This window comes from Megascapheus bottae, chromosome 8 (genome assembly GCF_031878675.1).
Source record: "Megascapheus bottae isolate mThoBot1 chromosome 8, mThoBot2.hap1, whole genome shotgun sequence".
NCBI lineage: Eukaryota > Metazoa > Chordata > Mammalia > Rodentia > Geomyidae > Megascapheus > Megascapheus bottae.
This window is the reverse complement of record NC_143516.1, coordinates 2,286,545-2,306,667: the sequence shown is the minus strand read 5'-3', so window position 1 is coordinate 2,306,667 and position 20,123 is coordinate 2,286,545. Positions and strand designations below refer to the sequence as shown.

The 20,123-nt window shown below is 53.6% G+C and overlaps 1 protein-coding gene across 1 annotated transcript in view; it reads right to left on the bottom strand.

Moving 5' to 3' along the window:
* The window catches only part of Pde10a (phosphodiesterase 10A), a 145,892-nt gene extending 138,991 nt beyond the window's left edge, over positions 1–6,901 (bottom strand). The window contains exon 1 of the mRNA XM_090337849.1: positions 6,121–6,901. Within this exon, the coding sequence (XP_090193975.1) occupies positions 6,121–6,901 (781 nt within the window). The remainder of the gene's footprint in view (positions 1–6,120) is intronic.
* Between the last annotated feature and the right edge of the window lie 13,222 nt (positions 6,902–20,123).

The following is a 20,123-nucleotide window of genomic DNA, read 5'->3' as shown; positions in this document are numbered from 1 at the left end:
CACAGGTGATCTACCTGCAGTCTCCCAGCACCCCTCCCTCTCCTTTCCCCCTCCAGCCTGTGCCAGCATTCCTGGAACCCAAGCTGTCTCCATCCCCTGGAAGCCTCTATTTCCCCCACAGCCCCAAGCTTCATCCACTAAATCACAAACCAGACAGAAATCTCACAGCAGCGTCTGCCCATTCCACACCGCCCAAATGCCCTCTGCACATGGGGTGAAGTGCAGCATCCCCTCTGATGTGCAAAGCCCTGCTGGCCCCTCTGCCCTCTTCATTACATGCCAGGGCCATAGCTGGCTCCAAGCTCCAGCAAAACAGCCTTTACTCTGCCCTCTGGCCTCAAGGTCCATTTACAGAGCAGTTCTGCATGGCGGCCGCCCCTGATCCTGCAGACCCAGTTACAGCCCCTCCCCTGACAGACCCGCACAGCCCACGGTGGGGGGGCCCCTCCTAGGCTCAGCTCCGATGGGGAACAGGATCCTCTGATGTGCCTGGCTAGTTAGCCTGGCTGCACACATGGTGGGTCACAGCTCTGATTCTTGTTTCCCCAGGGTCTGGAAACAGCCCTACTCTCACACCTCAGGACACACCCCCTCCCACCCCTGTGCCACAGAGCCCAGAGTCTGCTCAGCCACACTGCCCTCCACCCGAGGCCACCGCTCCCTCTGCCTGCCAGGCCCCCACACATGTCTTGTGCATGGTCCCTGTCTGGACCACAGCTGACTCTGCAGCCCAGGAGGGGTCAGCCACAGAGAAAGGCCTCACTGCCTTCCCTTCACACCTGTCTGTGCACAGTGCTCCAGGGAGTTCCTGTTCCCAGATGGAGCCCATGAGCCCCCACCAGGCCGACCGTGTCAGGAGCTACACCTCCTACCTACCACCTCGGAGCACACCTTTCCACGTCTGCAAGGCCTTCCCTGGGCCTCAGCCTTCACAGAACCTGGCCTCTTCACCTCAAGAACAGACTGGAGTTTCCCCAGCAAGGCTTCTGTGGGACCTCGGTGGGGGTGGGGCTGTCACCACTGCCATTGGTCAGCCGGCACTGAGAGGACCTGGGGAGGACTGCAATGCCGTAGGGAGGACTGCTTTGGCCTTGCACACCTTGGAATACTGGTCCTCTAGAGTGGATCACGCTCTCATTGATCACTGCTTGTAGACTTCAAGGTTCCCTGGAGATAGGCAATGGCCTTTGCTGCCCTCTCCAAATTCCCCTCGCAAATATAAAGTAGCTTCCACAGTGTGTCAGCAGCTGTGGCCATGCTAAGAGAGAAAATCCAAGGAGAGTGCAGCCCCTCCCCCCCACCCCAGTGGGATCTCACCAGCACTCAGACAAGGAGCGAAGACCAGCCTGAAGCAAGTCAGGAAACAGCAAGTCCATGGGCAAGCCGGACGCTGGGTGCCCGCTGTCCTCGGCAGGGCCCTGTACCTCTGCTGCAGCTGGCCTTCATACACTTAGAGACGAGGTCACTTACAGTAACCTCATTCACACATCCAAAAAACATTTAAATGTCTTGATGTACAACTAAGGACGTTTATATGAAATGATTTCTTTCTCAGACATGAGCTGCTTTTAAATAAAAGAATCTCCAGGGAATTCATTGGTGGAAGGTTTACCATACCATGCACAACATACTTTAGGTATGTGTATACAAATTTATGTATTATATACTCCTCACACTGGACACTGTGCTGCACGGCCTTTCCTATTGGGATGAGGTTTAAAAAAAAATAATTCTAGGAGTAGATTGCTGGTAGCTCACACCTAAAGCCTACTCAAGAGGCTGGCATCTGAGGACTGAAGTTCAAAGCTAACCTGGGCAGCCAAGTCTGTAGGACTCATCTCCAATTAACTGTCACAAAGCCACAAGTGAGTGGAGTTGTGGCTCAAGTGACACAGCTCTAACCTTGAGCAAAAATAAAACTCAGAGACAGAGCCCAGGCCCCGAGTTCAAGCCCCAGGATTGGTGCATGCGTGCGTGCACACACACACACACACATACACACACACACACTTCTAGATGTAACAGTGATCTAAAGTGACCATATCAAGTTGCAATAGCAGAAAATCTACCTTTAATACCTCCACGTCTGATATAAAGCTTTAGGGAGTAGCTCTGCCATGTTTTTAGTTGGTTTTTTTTTTCCAAATTAAAAATGAACTTTCATAGAACTATGTATTAACATATTAATAACCTAAATAACCCCACCTGGTTTAAATAGCTTTGTCCTTTGAACTGATCACCCACCCAGACAAAATCCAGCTTACCTCTCCAAGGAGGGCTGTGGCAATCAGTGCTCACACCCAGCGGGAGGAACGGAGCCTTCCTCACTGGCATCCCTGAACAGGCATTAGAGCTGTAGGTCAGATCTACCTCCTTCAAACCGCTTACCCTGCACACTGCCTAAGTCCAACTGGCTGTCACTCGGGGGCTGACTGAGGCTGACCCACTGCCAGTACTAGGCTGGGGCCAGCTCTCCCTCTGCACTCTCAGCCTCACATGGCTCACAAACACACACGAGAAGTCCAAACGCCATGAGAAGTCAAGGGTCTTTCAAAGTTCTCAACACCTCTGCTCTGAAAAGGGATATGTTCACGGGCAGTTAAGTCTCTGCGTCGGCCACACAGGTTTCAGGTCTCAAGAAACAGAGTAAGAATGGCTAGTGAGGGGTGTGAAATAGATTAAAAATCTACAACTCAGAGGCCGGGCGCGGTGTTCACCCCTGTCAGCTTACCTACTCCGGAGGCTGAGATCTGAGGATCGTGGTTCAAAGCCAGCCCGCACACTAAAAAAAAAAGTCCATGAGACTCTTATATTCACACAATCACCAGAAAATCAGAAGTGGTGCTGTGGCTCAAGGGGTAGGGCGGTAGCCTTGAGCTAAAGAGCTCAGGGACAGCGCCTAGGCCCAGAGTTCAAGTCCCACTACAGACAAAAAAAAAATCTACAACTCAGGAAAACAGTTGCCTGTTTTTAATGACTGAGGGCAGCCTGAAGGTATGGCACTTTGCAGTGCCAAATCCTCCATCTCCTTCCCTTTTCCCCTTGCCTCCTCTTTACCACCCAGGGTGTGTTCACCCTGTGCTCCTGGGACCCCTCACAGCAGGGAACATGTTACAGAATAGAGAATGGGAGCCAGCCTGGGGCAGTGGTCTCCACTGAACAAACACAGGTCTTTTCCATGTCTTCCCTCTGCACCTCTTCCCCAAGTCACAATCACGTGACAGGCTAACCACCCAGTACACGCAGCCTATGGTAGGTTCCAGAAGACCGAGTACAATCATTACTGGCAGTGGACGTCTGCTGCCCACAGACACATACTTCACATTGCCAAGAGAGATTCTCCCAATGTGCTCTCAGACAATAGATTGGGATTCTCCATGTACAGGGTTTTCCTGTTCAATCAGCAATGGTGCCTGAAAGAGCCCAGACAGCAGGAAATGAGGGGAGGTCAGAAAGAGCCTGAGAGAAGCACAGCACAGTGTAAGGCAGAAGGATGGCAGACCACTTGTCATGCGGACATTACCAAATCTACTCCTTGGCCATTCTTCCTCTCTTCTAGGCTGGGTCTGTCACTTCCAGGGCCCGAGCTTCTGGCCAGAACAGGACCTGGCAAGTTGACACTGGCTTTTTTTTTTTTTTTTTTTTTTTGCCAGTCCTGGGCTTGAGCTCAGGGCCTGAGCACTGTCCTTGGACTTTCTCAAGGCTAGAGCTCCACCACTTGAGCCTCAGCACCACTTCCGGCTTTTTTCTATGTATGTGGTACCAAGGAATCGAACCCGGGTCTTCATGCATGCTAGGCAAGCACTTTAACCACTAGGCCAAACTCTGTGCCCTACACTGGCTTTTCTTAAACATCTGTTCAGTGTAGGACTGAGTGAAGCAGCTCACTGTGAACCATAATGCAGCCCTAAGATACACAGGAAGGGAATGAGGCTAGGGTCCTTCAACATCTCATTTCTTTTCTGACAGGCTTTGTGACAGTAATAACCAAGCAGAGCAGCCTTCACATGGCAAGGTGTTTGACCGACGAAGACATCAAACCACAAGAGGGAAAAAAGGCAACCAAAACTCAACACTTGCACACATCTGAATAAATGTGAGCATGTTTACAAAATTCTGTTAGAGCTTTTTAAGGAATGATATGGGGAGAGTCTGTCAGTATTGGAGGGGTTAGCCTCTGAGATGTAGTAACTCAGGAGCCACAACATCAGAACAAGGCTAGCTACCCCACCGCCCATCTCCCTTCCACCCAAGAAAGGAGTCTAACAGATTCTGTTTCAAAGTATCCTGGTAAAAGTATCTCCCTAAAGCCGGCAGCCTTCCCCTCCCCTCCAAATTCCCAATGGCTCCTGGGGAAGGAAGGGGCAGGGACCCCTCCAGAGCCTGTCCCTGTACACCAGGCTTTCCCAGTAGGGCACGGTGGGCCCGCTTTTTCAAGTGCTCAATCTTCCTAAAGGGAATGCAGGCTAGAAGCAGCGAAGACAAAGTTAGGATCTTTCTGGAGCATCTTTATGCGGCTCCAAAACCGCCAAGCACAATGCTTGCTGGCCCCACCCCAAGGTGGCAGTACCAACATCCCTGGAAAATGTGCTCCTTCCAAACCCTCTGCTCCTGAGCCCTGCGCCACCTCCTCGTCCCCCAGGCTGTCACCGCAAGGCACAGAAACTTCCAAAATCCCCAACCCTACCCACTAGCAAAGGACAAAGGGGGAAAAAAAATTGGTAAATACGGGATTCGGTGGGGGAGGGGTGGCTCTAAGCAACCCCAGTCCTTTACCCTAGGTAGACTCACTCCCTAGTTTATCCCCCTCCTCGGGGGACCCCACTCTCACACGGCCCTTCACCCACGGCCGGCCCATGCGGTCCCTCGCCAGTGGAAAAAGTCTCCACACTGGCTGGGCGCTTTCCGTGCGCGGAGCCTCAGCGTCGCCGGCCCCGAGTCCCGCACTGGCGCGGGGAGGGAGCGGCCCTCGGCCCCGGGGTCAGCCGCGGAGCGCAGAGCCGCCCGCCGGCCAGTCACGCCCGGACACGCCAGCCCCCACCCGGGGGGCTCGGATGCGTCGGGAGGCCGCCGGGGACCCGCCGGGCTGGAATCAGCACTGCAGGCGAGGGCCCGGCCGGCGCGGAACCGTCTCCATGGCCGGCGGGGGTCGCCGGGGCTGGGGGGCCGGCGGGTTCCCGGGAGCGTCAGGAGCCCGGGCCGGGCGCCGCGGGGCGCAGCCGCGAGCGGGAAGCCCTGACGGCAGCGGCGGAAGCGCGGGGCCCGCGAGGAGCAGACAAAGGCTCGGTGCGCACGCGGTGGTCTGCGGGGCCCGGTCCGGGCCAGGGCCGCGAGCAGCCGCGCCCGGCCCGACCGGCGCCCAGGTCCGCGGGTGCCCCCCGGGCGCGACCGCTCGGACCCCAACGCTCCCGCCCCGGCCGGCCGGTCCTCACCCCGCTCTCCTTCCATCCACGACCGCGCCGCCTCCCTCCGCCGCGCATCCGGCGCCTCTTCCCCCCACATGGCCCGCCGGCCTCCTTCCTCCCCGCAGAGCGCTGCCTCGACGGCCCCGCCGGGTCCTGCCCTCCCCCGCCGCCCGCCTCTGCGCGCCTGCCCGCCGGGCCGGGGAGAGGCCGCGCCGCCGCGGCCCCGGGTCCCGGCCGGGCGCCTTCTCCTTCCGCGCGCGCGCCCACCGCCCCTCCCCTTCCCGGACCAACCGGGCGCCCGGGACCCCAGCTACGGCTCCAGCGGGTCTGGGCGGACGCACCGCGCGGGCGGAGTGCGCCCGCTTCCACCCCGGCCTCGGGAGCGCGGCCGGCCCTGCCCCGGCCCCGGGAACCGGCGGCCCGAGCCCCCACTGGAGGCGAGCGCCTTCCGCCCAGCCCGCGGGCTCGGGGGACCCGGCGTGAGCGGCGACCAAGTTCGGGGCACAAATGCAGAAATGTGCGCGGCTGAGCGGCCGGGGGCAGAGGGCGGAGGTGGGCTGCGCGCCCCCGGGAGCCCGGCCCCGACCTCCCCGCCCGCCCGCAGCCCCTCCGAGCGCCGGAGCCCGGCCCGGCGGGGCCGGCGTCCGCGCGCCCCACCCCGCGCCCGCCGCGCCGCCCCGGCCCCCCGCGGGACAAGACCCGCCCGGCCGCTTACTGGGGCTCAGGAAGCACTCGGTCAGCCTTCGGAAGCAGCTCGCGTTGTTGGAGGATCCATCCTCCATGTCGGAGCCGAAGAGCAGGGGCAGCGCGGCGGCGAGCGCGAAGCCGGCGCCTCGGGGCCGCGGCGGAGTCCGGGCGCCAGCGGCGGGGCCGGGGCCGGGGCCGCCCGGGAGGCCGAGAGGAAGCCGCGGCGGCGGCGGCGGCGGCCGGGGCCCGGCGCGGGCTGGGAACAGCAAGCCCTGGAGCGCGGGCGCGAGGAGGAGCCGCCGCCGCCCGCCGCCGCTGCGGTGACTGCCGCTGGGGGTGACACTCGGCGGAGCCGCCTCCCGTCCTCCGCCGCTCAGCGGAGCCGCCTCCCGCCCTCCGCCGCCGCCGCCAGCATCGCCGCCGCCTCCTCCCGCCGCCGCCGCCGCCGCCGCCGCGCCCGCCCTCCCCGGGAGCCGCGCGGGGAGGGGGGAGGCCGCGGAGGGGAGGAGGGGGGGAGGGGGCCGAGGGGGCGGCGGCCAGGAGTAAAAGGAAAACGGAGGGGAGGAGGGCACCGGGGAGGGGAGGGCGAGTGCGCGGGGAGCGCGGGCCGCCACCCAGCCGCAGCCCCCGGCGCCAAGCGCGGGGACGGCGCGGCCGGCGGAGGCGGGGGCCGGGCCCGCTGCGCCCCCCTCGCCGACTGCGCGGCTCCCGCCTGCTGCACTGCGCCGCGGTTCCGGGCCCGGCTCGTCCCCAGCAGCTGGCCGCACAGCCCGGGGGCGGGGAGCGAGGGACTCCCCCGGGCTGGCCATGCCCCCCCCTCCTCCTCCTCCCTGGCCGCCGAGGGGGGCGCGGGGGCCGGGCTCCGCCCCGCAGGACCTGCCCTCCCCACGGGCCGGCGGACCCGGGGTCGAGTCCGCCCCTCCCTCCCCCCGCCCCTCCCGGCTGGGTCTACACCGCGAGCTCCGCTAGCGTGCGGGGTCCCCGGCGGCCGGCGCGCGCGGTCGGCGTCCTCCCGGCCGGGCCGGGCGAGGGGCTGCGGAATCGCCGCGCGCCGCGTGGCGTGGTCCTGCGCGCTGGGAGGGCCGAGCCAGGCTGAGCCGGGGAGAATGCTCGGAGGCCGCGGGGAAAGGCGCCGCAGTGCCGCTGCCCGAGCGGGCGGCGGCAGCGGCAGAAGACGCCCACGGGCGGAGCAGGCTCTGCCCACGCCGCGCCGAGCCCGGGCAGCCCCCGGCCCCGGCGCCCCGGCCCGCAGGGGTGGGTTTGGTGTCTGCTGGAAGTTGCCACCGCGGGGCCGGCGCTTGGGACTCCAGACCCGCCGTGCTGCCGCGGCTCCAAGGCGCGCGCGCCTGTGCGCCCGCCACGTCGGCTCCCGCCCGGGGATCCCGCCGGCCGCCACGGCCCTCGGCCACGGCTGCGGCGGGCGGGCGGGGGGGGGGGGTGGCGGGGGCGGGGGAACTCAAAACTCGGACGGGTGGTAGTTTAAGTCCACGCGTGGTGTTTCCAACACATGGCATCCGTCAAACTGCCTTTCCCTACCCTGTTACCATGAACTTCTGTGCCACGCACCGGCCGCCCCTCTGGGGCTGGGACGCGGCCTGGGCGAACGACAGCTCGAGGCAGAACGCAAAGAAGTTCTCTAAGGCTCTGATCTGCTCCCCCGAGTCTTCCCGGGGTCCCCGCCCCTCCGCAGCCCGCGGCGCACGGTCGCCCTGGACGGCCGACGGCTGCTCCGAATCAGTTGGCGGGCAGGGCGCGCCGGGCCCGGCCGTGGGTGGGCTGCTGGCCTTGTGGCCCAGGGGGGACTGGGGTCCCGACTCCTTCACTCTGCCGCCGTCCCCGGAGGACCGCGCTGGGCCGCACACCGCTCCATCCCGGGCACAGCGCCGGGCGTCTTCGCCGGGCGTCTGCGCGGCGACTCCAGACCCGGGCTGGGGCTCTCGACCTGCATTCCATCTCCTCCGCCTTTCCTCTCCACCGGCTTCCACGTGTTGATGGGGAGGCGAGCGCCGCGTCCTCCCCCAACTCCCGCCCCAGTCCCCTGGCCGGGGCCGGACACCGTGGTATTTGCTCCTCTGGGCCGGTGGGGTCCCAGGGGTTCGCCCCGCTGCGCTTTCCCTGGAGTAGGTCCACGGGCTTTTTCGGCCCTGGGTGTCGCCAGCCTCGGGCTGCAGTGGAGACGCTTCCTGCGGGAGGAATTCCCGGGTGTGGAGAGCAACCGGAGTCGCCGCGGCTCTTACCTGGGGGGCTCGGGGCGCGCGCGCCCTGCCCCTGCATGCTCTCCTGTCGGGGAAGCGCGCCCGGCGCCCACCGCCCCTGCCGCCCCCCGCACCGCGCCCCGGCCTCGCGGCCGCAGACCGGCCAGCCTGCCCCGCCGCCCGCCGGGCTCGCAGCTGCGGGGACGACCGGCGTCTCCCGAGGGTGTGGCCTTCTTTTTCCGTTTAACTTGCAACCTGTTTCTTTCTGCTCGCGGTTGAAGGCTAACGGCTGCGGGTTTTGGAGTCCCTGGCGATTTCCCACCCGTTACGAGAAAAGCCGCGTTTCATGTGAACGGAGGCGCGGCGGCTCGACAGGGTGCGTTCTGTGTGCTCCCGAGCCAGGACGCGAACCCGCGGCTCTCATCAACCCCGGGAGAACCTGCCTTCTTTCCGTGTTTCCATCCTTCTCTCCGAATGCTCCTCGGAAGGGACAGATTTCCCCAGCACATCATCACCATCATTACTAGTTATTGTCATTATTATTATTATTATTGTTATTATTATTATTATTATTCACAAGGCATTGGGACGGAAAAGGCACAGATTGAGGCAGTGTTGACTGACAAGCCGTTCCCTGTGGGAGGGGCGTTCTCCGTCCCGCAGACTGAAATCCACTTTTGTTCCACGACGTGTGGGAGACACTCAGCCCTTCACAGCTGCTGCTTGTGGATGGCTGGTCACTCGGGGCGCCCGGGTGCGGGCTCGGAAGGCACGGGAGAGGTTTCCTGCGGACCCCGCCCCTTCCCCGACTTTCTCGACACTCGCCGCCCCAGCCCTCCTGGAGCCACGCGTCTCGGCTCAGCCCATGGCCAGTCCCAGTCCCCCCCACCCCGGGCGGGGAGAGGGCGCGCGCCTCCGCTCAGCCCACGGCCAGTCCCAGTCCCGGGACGCAGGGAGGGCCCGTGTCTCCGCTCAGCCCCACGGCTAGTCCCAGTCCCGGGGCACAGACAGGGCGCGCATCTCTGCTCAGCCCATGGCCAGTCCCAGTCCCGGGACGCAGGGAGGGCGCGTGTCTCCGCTCAGCCCACGGCCAGCCCCAGTCCCAGTCCCGGGGCGCGGGGAGGGCGCGCGTCTCCGCTCAGCCCACGGCCAATCCCAGCCCCAGGGCACAGGGAGGGCGCGGCGTCCCGTGTCGGGATCTGGGTAAAGGGTCTTCTCGTGGCTTCCCAAGGTGCAGGGAATGGAAACTGAACAGGTGAGAGAACGAACGGTAGGGAAGGTGTCCCCGCGGGCCACCACGCCTGAAAAGGCAGCGAGGGGCTGGTCTTCCCTTTGCCGAGGACAGGGGACGCAGGGAGGCTTCCTTTACCCGGCATCCATGAACGACAATCCTCCATCAATGGCGAATCTGCAGTCAGGCCAATCCTGTTACTCTTAGTATTCGATGCCTAAAGTCTTCCTCTGCGCTGGAGCAAATACCTAATACTACATTGAAACGATTTTCCTTAAAATTACCAGACTTATGATAACATTTATTTATTAAAAGTTATTTCTAGTAACATAAGAGGGCGACGGCTCATGTGCCCAATACTTCACAGACGCTCTGGCAAACCTAACTTCCTTTTACCGTGCTTGTGATTCAGGCTTCCAGTTCTGGATTTTACATCGCTGATTCTTGAAAACTCTGTTTTCTCTTGTTCAGATACCAGTCACCCTTCCTCATTAACACATAAAAACAAAGATTAAAGGGAAAAGATCTATTTTTTAGAAAGCACTTTGGGAGGCTGGGAGGAGGCACAGAAGTCCAGAGAAGGAAGGGTGCAAAGTTGCAGCCTGGAGCTCACTGGATGCAGGGGTGGAGGTGGGAGGGAGAACTGGAGGGAGGGAGGACAGGAGGACTCTGAATGAAGGAAACATACTTACCACCTGACTCGTGTAACTTATCCCTCTGTACACACCTTTACAACAATAAAATAAATAACAACTTACAATGTAAAAGCACTTTTCAATAAGCAATTAAATTTAAACTTTAGTTTGGGGGGACTTATGAAAAAATCCAGCAAAATAATTCATAAGCAAATAGCTATTATTCCCCAATCAGACTCTTCCATCTTAATAGCTAATATATTAAGAGTGCACATGTTTTATGCATACAAACTCTGCATCCTAATAACATAATTTGGTCACTGTCAGTCTGGTATGTCAAAATTGGAGTTTACCTTCCAGAAATGTATTCCCAACCTTCCAAACTCAAACCTTCCCTAGAAGTTATGTTTGTCTTACCAAGAAGCATCCTTTGATTTGGCTCATTATCCACCCATGGTCTTGTCTAAACTCCTGCACTTGTGACTTTATCTGCACATATTAACCTGATGCCCACTTGATTTGCATGGGTAATTCTTTTTTTGTTTTTGATGTTTTGGAGCATGGGGCTTGAACTCTGAACCTGACGGCTGTCCCTGAGCTCTTCATCTCAAGCCTAGTGCTCAACCCCTCCAGCCATAGCGCCACTTCCAGTTTTCTGGTGGTTAATAAGAGTCTCACAGACTTCCATGCCTGGGCTGGCTTTAAACTGTGATCCTTGGAACTCAGCCTCCTAAAGTAGCTAGGATTACAGGCGTGTGCCATTGACACTGACTTTGCATGGGTAATTCTATTTTAAACTGTTTGATACTAGGGACCTTAGCATCTTTAACATTTTCTAAGGGCAAGCACAAAGCAAGCACTCGATATGTGCTGTCCTACCTGTTACGACCTGCATAGCAAATGATTACAAATCTCTATTACAGTTGGTGTAACAAATCTTGACTAAAGTGACAGGAGCATAGTTCTGCCTAAAAAGACAAAAAGAAGGTCATTACAATTTAGTGAGGAGAAAAAGAAAACATTATTAGAGTCAATACTTCGAGTGGCACAGTCTTGAGAACAGATGGTAAAAACAACTGAATTATTGCTACTAGTTCTAGGATTTCCAGTAAGTTACTTCAAACAAATAATATTAAGACTGCTTATTATCAAGTGAGTGATAGCCAGTGTAAGCTATGTTATTCTTCGTTTCACAAATATCAAAATACTGTCTAACATTCAATTCAGATGTTTCTGATAATAAAGTGTGTATGTCCCTTCCATCACAGTCTGGCATTGTGTGTGTGTGTGTGTGTGTGTGTGTGTGTGTGTGTGTGTGTGTTGAGGTAATATGGTTCAAGTAGTTGTTATCACAGGTCCAAAGCAGACCATCTCATTCCCTTCTGAAAGTAAGCTCTGCCTATTGGCTGTGAGTCACTACTATCCCTGGGGACCTAAGTGCTGCTGCTGAGGGACCTACCCCTCAAAGACCTGTCACTGAAGTATGACGTCCCCGGCATTCATAGAGTGTTAACAGTGTTTTCAGGGCTTAACAGCCTGAAAAGTCAGCAGCAGCCAGTTTTGTCAAGCAGCTGGGTTGAACATGGGGGGGACAGTGGGGATCAAGAGGACAGACCTCTGTCTGGAGCTCACAGGCATAATCCTAGCTGCTCAGGAAACAGAGACCTGGGAATCACAGCCCAAAGCCAGCCTGGCCAAGGAAGGCTGTGGAGACTCCTTATCTCCACTTAATCATCAAAAGGTCAGAGTAGTAAAATGACAGCCTTGAACAAAGAAAAGTGATGGAACTGTGTGCCCAGGCCCTGAGACATTCAAGCCTGGTACCCACACCAAAACAAAACAAAAGGATTGGCATTTGTGTAGACTTCAAGCAGCAGGTCCCAGCAGATACCTACCCCTGTGAACTAATCATACACCAGGGAACATACAGGTTGCCAGAAAGGGGGCCCCATGTGCCGGAATCTCCTCACTATGGCATGGACATGGCTAAGGCATGAGGACCCCAAATAAATCTGTTTTGGAGTTGATCGAGATGCAGTGTTTTCACCATCTTACATGCTGAGACCCTTTAAATAATAAGAAGCCGAGTAAATAAAAACACAAAGATAAAAAAAAAAAAAACAAATCATTTGGGAGCCAGATTTTTTTAGTGGGGCTCGACTTTTACGTAAGGAATCTGAAGGAAAAAGAAACTGTGTTGGCTTGTCCAGCTATGCCTGAAAAATGGGGATTAAAATGTCTCCGTTCAGAGAACTGATTCCTTTCTGATCATCTCAAAAATAGCAAAGCATGTCTGGGGCATAAGTGGGCACTTCAAGTGTGTCCCCATCTGGACCAAAATGACACAGACATAGAAGGACAAGGCCGAGGGGGTCCTTCACGTGACTGAGATGGCTGTTTGGTTGCCAGGCCTTGACTCCGGAAAAGACGGGTTTAAAAGAGGAGAAACAACTGCTTTGTCCTTGAGCCTCTCTTCTTAGAGTTAAAAGTGGAGTGAGGAGAAGAGAACACTCAATGCCGTGACATGTGGCGCGGTATGTTGGAACAGAGTCTCGGCAATGTTTACAAGGATTTGGATATTATGGCATAGAAGGTTCTAGTCTAGACTGTGTCAGCACACATCGGCATCTTCGAGAGAGCAACACATTGTGAGTTCACTGTGTGGGAAGGGACGTGTGGGAGGCCTTGGCTCGAGCCAGCCAGCTGGCAGGGAGCCCAAAGCAGCAACCCTGCCACACACCGATCTCTACGACTGCTCCAGGAAGCCAGCTGGGGAGCTCTCCACGTGGACAAGTCACTTGTGTCTCCTGGGTGGATGGCAGTCCCCTCCCTCCAGAGGGTCTGCTAGGGGGACCCAGTCCTGCTTGACCACAGTCATTTGAGGACCCTTGCTTTCTTACACATAGACCGACATAGTCTTATGTCACATGCACGCACACGTGCGTGCACACACACACACTGTATTTGAATAAAATGCAGCAGTCGTGAAATGACCGTAAGCAATTGGTGTCATAGATACCAATGAGCTGAGCTGCCTTTGTATCCCCAGCACAAGGTCTTAATCACAGGGCACTGGGCCACAAAATGGCCCACTGTTAACTCGTGTGAGCCCACAGATAAAGCCAAGTCATGGTACCGCAGGCACTGTGTAGGATTCCCTCACTTCAACCTGAGAGGTGACACTGATCAAAATGCATTGTACACACAAACTGATATGCTGGACTGGAACTACATAAAGGTAACTTTTTAAAAATGATTTCAAGTAAAATGGAACAAGTAAAATCAAGCTAAAAATGGGCATATCTGAGGCCAGGAGGTTGATGGAGTGGTAGATTGCTTGCCTAACATGCATGAAGATCTGGATTCAATTCCTCAGTACTACACACATAGGAAAGCTGGAAGAGGTGCTGTGGCTCACGTGGTCAAACTCTAGCTTTGAGGAAAGCCCAAGGACAGTGCTCAGGCCCTGACTTCAGTCCCCAGGACTGGCAAAGAAAAATGGCCATATCTATGATCTGACAATCTTACAGTTCATGTTATATTTCCTATCAATGTCTTTTTTCAACTCACTGAAGTCAGCTAAAAGCAGAAGCATTATTTATTTGGAAAGCTGATTGGGTTAAAGAATGAAGTTTGGTAGAGCAGGCTGAAGATTCCTGGCATTTTAGAAGAGAACAGAGACCAATGAGGCAGATGTGGAGGTTGTCGTGGTATCAGACCCTCAAGAAGAATGAGGACAGCATTCCACAGTCTACAGGCAACATGGTTTCTATCTATTCCAGCTACATGATGTCTCTGTGGGCCAACCACATTTTATGATCTTCTTCCTCATCTTTGGAGTCTAACTAATGGACCCTTCCTATATTTGAGACAATGTTGTTTGAGTCATTTTCTAGATGACAAGAGAACATTGTTGAGGAGACTGATTTTCAATAAATCAGTTTTGAATCATAATATGTTGAGCAAGAAGTTCATTATTTCTGTATAAGCATTTTTTGTATTGCAGTAAGATTTATCCAATGGAATCCACTGGTTTAACCACTGTCAAGTATATAGTTCTGTGGCATTAAGTACATTCACAGTGTCATCGGGCCACCCATGGCCACACATTATTCTTGTTCCAACTGAGACATTCACAAAAGAATTGGGGATGGAGTTCTCCAAGTACAGAGGCAAGAGTTTGGGGAATGAAACACGGAGCCCTGCACAGGGGCAGGAAATCCAGTGCATCTTCTGAACCATGAGCTGACACGCTCCCGAAATACCAGCTTCATCTGCCGATGGGGCGATGGAGGGCCTTGGTCACCGTGTGGAGTAAACGCAGCAACTGTTAAGTCTCAACCCCGTGGACTGGAGAGAACCACAGTGGACCAGCTGGGCCAGTGAGCCTGGACTCTGGGAGTTTTTCCCTTTTTATTCTTTTGATGAATTACTAGAACACAAAAATTGTCAATGCTTAATGGTGACTGTGTGATCTTTGATATGGGCATAGGTTACTTAATCTTTAAATCAGAGTGGTCATATTTATCCTCTCCAAACACTGTTTATCTTTTCTTTATGGTACAGATCCTTTTTTCCGCTTTTCACTTTTGACGTAATGAAGTTTGAACCCAAGGCACTGCACTTTCTAGGCAAGTTCTTTAACCCCCTAAGCCAGGTCTGCAGCCCCTTTTGCCCCAGTTGATTCTCCATGTAGGGTCTCACACTTTTACCCAGGGTGAGCCTTAGACTGCAATCTTCCTACTTCGTGCATTGGCATGAACCAGCTTACTTTTCAGTGTTTTGAAGAATCTTGGAGCAGAGTCTCCTCCCCAAGATGCCCTATCTATTGAATAAGCAAATAAAAGGCATTCAGGGAGAGAATACGGTGAGAACCTCCTTTTCTTTTAGTTATTTTGACTAACTTTTCTTAACCCTCTTCCCCTGACACTGATAAATGCGTTGAATTTATTTTTTACTGATACAATTAGCACAAAGACCACACAACAGTAACCTGAGCTCCCGCCGGGTCGTGTCCGGCAGCCAGCACACCCACCTTCCCTCATGGAGTCCCTCACAGGATTCCAGCTCTGAGAGGGAAGACAGATTGCTCATCCTGCCACCTTCCTGCCAGTCTTTCTGTGTGTCTCTCTATGAAGTGTTCATTTTAACTGACTCCAAATGACTCAGCTAATGTACTCCCTTAACTACCAATCAAAGCTCTTAAACGTGGCTTTAACAGCTCCGATGCAGGTCCATCTTATAGATTCTTGCATGCACAGGTTATACAACTAATGAAAAAAATCCAAATTGGGACTTCTGCTATAGCCTTTGGATACACTCTGCTTGCCTTGCCCTCTGTCAGTACATTGAGCCTCTGTAATCGCAGACCTGTGATTGCTATGTGAAGTCGGCTTAGTCAAGCCTTACTTCAAATGTTCTTCCCATTTAAGAGCAAGCCTGCACCCTAAATAGCCGTGCTTTAGAGCTGGGTAGATATTAGATGTTGTGAAAAATCTATGCATCTATTTAGAGTGAAACCTAATTTCTTAAGTAGCCATCAAATAAAAGTGAAGTCTGAAGGAGTTTTTTTGAAACCTGATTTGAAAAAATTCAACACAAACAAATTTTCCTGAATAGAGAAGAATACAAGGGAGGAAGATGATTCTTGGAGTTCTGAAGATTGCTTCTTACTTTTAGAACTTGATTTCCTTTGATTAAAAAGTTGGCCGCAGGGGCCTGGAGATTGGCCTAGTGGTAGAGTGCTTCCCTAGCATGCACAAAGACCTGGATTCGATTCCTCCGTACTACATACAAAGAAAAAAGCTGGAAGTGGTGCTGAGGCTCAAGTGGTAGAGCTCTAGCCTTGAGAAAGTCCAAGGACAGTGCTCAGGCCCTGAGCTCAGGCCCAGGACTGGAAAAAAAAAAGTTGGCCACAAAGTTGATCAAAAACTCATCAATTGCAAAAGGGCTCATATGACTCATGGTCACTGAGGCATAAAGCAGTCTTCCAAATGAGCTAAAGTTTGATCAAAGCTTAAGGAAAAAATTCTAGCAAGCTAGGCTGCTGTCCGCAATTGTCAGTCTTTCCTGTAGGATGAACAACATCCACCTCTTAGCCACCCATCAATAAGACACAAGTGTGTGCCACTTAGGCAATGACACCTAAGCTAACCAGTTAGCAACACCCAGACCTGTCATGTCAAGATGAACTGACCCAGAAAGCAGTCACTAAGCACGACAGAAGTAAATAGCACTCATAAAAGTCTGGAATTTTCAGTGACTACACTAGATAAAAGAATGAGGTAGGGGCACACAGAGAACTGAATGGTGTACGGATTCTCTCTGGGAGTCAACAGCACATGAGATGAAGGATTTTTTTTTGCCAGTCCTGGGCTTGAGCTCAGGGCCCGAGCACTGTCCTTGGGATTTCTCAAGGCTAGAGCTCTACCACTTGAGCCTCAGCACCACTTCTGGCTTTTTTTTTCCTATGTATGTGGTACCGAGGAATCGAACCCGGGTCTTCTTCGTGCATGCTAGGCAAGCCCTCTACCACCAGGCTACACTCCCAGCCTGAGATGAAGGATTTTTGAATCAAGCTCCACAAGGAATTTACAGCTCACCTTGTCCACTGTGAAGTGCAGACGTGGTGAGAGGTTTGGGGCAGTTGACAGGGAGCGACTGTTCCCTGAACACCAACTGCACCCCACCTGGTGTTATTCTAGATGTGGGGCGTGGAACGAAGCAGCCAGAGAGAACTCCTACTCATTCAAGTGTAAGGCTGGGAACAGACAGGGACAGGATGCAGTAGGAGGCAGGTCAGCAAGGGCCTGCGTGGCTCTGCTGCAAGGAGGTAGAAGAAGGTCACTGGAGAATGCTTTATGGACGAGCAGCAAGGTCACTGTCCTGGACTCCATGTGCCTGGAGCAGAGGAGGGCTAGGGAACGGGGTGGGCTGGAGCCCTGGGTGCAGCAGGCAGGTTGCTCCATCCTGGGCATCGGCTTCATTTTTCATGGAATGAGGAGGCCCGGTGGGCTCAGAACCTGGTCCTCCACGCGTCCTGGGTGGCCTTGGCCTGAGCGGCCCTGGAGGGAAGTGGCACTGGGAGGCAGAACAGTGGCTTTCCTTCCCACATGCAGTACAGCCTGTGTCTGGGAGGGACAGAATGACGGGTCTGCCTCGGGGTTCAGGGCTCCTGAGTCAGTGTCTCCTCAGCACAATGGCGGCTCAGTCATTCCTGGCTTCCAGAAGACAGAGCAGAGTCCTGCTTGAGTGGCCTGCTGTCCCCTTTCCTGTCACAGCTGCTTTTCTGTATCTGCTTGGCTGAGGCAAGGTGCCCACTTCCATCAAACGCTGCACACGAAATTGCTGTGAAGAGGCGGTGCTGTGGCTGCAGACATTTGGATCCATGCACCCGAGTAAAGCAGAGGACGGCCCTCTGCCACGCAGAGGGCCTTGTCCAGTCAGCTGAAGATCTTCAGGGTGCAACTGGGATCAATAAGACGTGAACTACCCTATTCACAAATGGCAGAATCCTATATTTAAAGGACCCTGTAGATTTCTCCCCCGATCTACTAGCATTGATTCAAAACTTTGGTAAAGAAGTAAGGCATAAAATCAACCCACAAAATTCAGTAGATTTCCTGTGTGGTAGAAATAAAACGATTGGAATTTGAAATCAGGAAAGCAACTCCATTTGCAATAGTCTCCCCAAACAAAACAGAACAAAAACTTCACCAGTGCTGTGAAAGACCTCTGCAGTGAACAGTATAAAAACTTAGAGAAAACGTCAAGAAATAAAACGACCTTCCAGGCTCCTGATCGGCAGATGTGATACCATAAAAATGGCAGTATCTCCTGAAGCGATCTACAAACTCAATGCAATACAAAATCTCAACAACACTCTTCAACCAGACAGAAAAACCAGTCCAAAACTTCATATGGAACCAGAAAAGGCTCCAAATACAGAAACAATCCTTAGCAGAATAAGTCGTATTGGAGATAAACCAATGCCAAACTTCAAACCCTACTACAGAGATATAGTCATGAAAACAGCGTGGTTCTGACACAAAACCAGGCCTGAGGACCAATGAAACAGAATAGAAGATCCAGAAGTAAACCCACCGACCCATATCCATCTAAATTTGATAAGGGAACCAAAAACATTGGCTGGGAAAAGACAGCCTCTTTAACAAATGGTTCTGGTTTTACTGGATATCCACATGCAGAAGAGTGAAACTGGACCCTTATTCATCACCAGCATCAATTCAAAATAGGTAAGACTTCAAGGTAAGACCTGAAACCATGAAACCATTAGAGGAAGAAGTGAGAGAAACATTGGACTCCTTGGCACAGGAAAGAACTTTCAGAGTAGAGATTCTGAAGCACAGCAAATCCAAGAAAGACTTGATAAATGGGACTATATAAAAGGACATAGCCAACAAGTGAAAAAAGGCAGCCTCCAGAAAGGGAGATGATTGCCAGCTAGTCAACAAATAATGGCCTAATATCCAGAATAGTCAAAGAACTTTTAAAACCCTCAAAAAACCAACAATCTGATGGAGCAATCTCTGGAAGCCCCTCAACAGATGAATGGGTCATAAAATGGTTGTATGTGTACACAATGTAATCTTACTCACCCAGTAGAAAGACTGATCTTGTACCATTTGTAAAGAAAGGGAAAGAGGGGCCAGGAGTTTGGCCTAGTGGTTAAAGTGCTTGCCTAGCATGCATGAAGACCCGGGTTCAATTCCTTGGTACCACATACATAGAAAAAAGCCGGAAGTGGTGCTGAGGCTCATGTGGTAGAGCTCTAGCCTTGAGAAAGTCCAAGGACAGTGCTCAGGCCCTGAGCCCAAGCCCAGGACTGGCAAAAAAAAAAACAAAAACAAAAACAAAGGGAAAGAACTGTGAAGTAAGTCGGGTCCAGTGAGGCAAAGGATCCATATTTTCCTTTATATAGAGAAGCTAGACTGAGCTTATAAACCTATAAATACATTGAGTGGCATGCAGGTGTGTGCAAATGTATTAACTGAAATATGGTAGATTCAGGGGAGGACTCAAGTAATATAATTCCTTAGAAAGGCAAAGTCAAAATTCAACAAACTAAACACCAGGAATTGAGTACTCAAAAAGGGCGAAATGGGGTCAAGGGGAAAGGGGCAGACAAATGAAGAGGAAAAAAAGGGAGAATGCAGTCCTAGTCCGAAGTACAGCCTACAAAATTAAGAGGAGTGAGGGGACTGATAGGCTGGGAAGCAATGGGGGAGAATGCTTAAAGGGGTGATGTTGATCATGATGTATCATATTCATAAACTGGAAATTCATTTGTATAACTACTTAGAGATAATTTTTAAATAATGTCAAAAATGAAAAAAATAAAAGAGTCCTTTTTTCCCAAATCCTCAGATTCCAGCTCAATTTTCCACAACTCCAGAGCTGTAGCCGATGAATCCTGCCCAGTAGATTTTACATGCCCAGGTGTGCACATGCTTGTGTATATGTGTGTGTATACGTGAAAACACCTTCTGTCCCATAGGAGAATTCTCTTCCATGTCCTTATGATTCTTTAGCCATCAGCAATACACACCTTTGAAAGCATATCCATTCTGTGTCAATGCTTGAAAAATAAAATCCTAGGCTATCTTTTCGGCAGTGATGACTTCTGGGAATTTTTTCTTTTCAAATACCTGAGCTGGGGTTGAGGAAGCTGAGGTCCCCCTTACCACTGAATTCCTATTCCAAAATGGAGTTCTGGCAGTGCCTCTCCCTCCTTCTCCCCGGCCGGCATGGAAAGCTTTCCCTCCCCTGTCCTGGGGGGAGCAACTGGGCCTGCAGTGTCATCAGCCATATCTCACACTCCCTCCAGCACCCAGCCCAGCCCTCTCCACCCACAGGGCCCTCTCCTTGCTCCTTCTCTCCTTGTGCTAACAGCTTTTGTACATTAGCTCTTACCTAAAAGGAAAAAAAAGAATACCTTTGAGTGATAAAT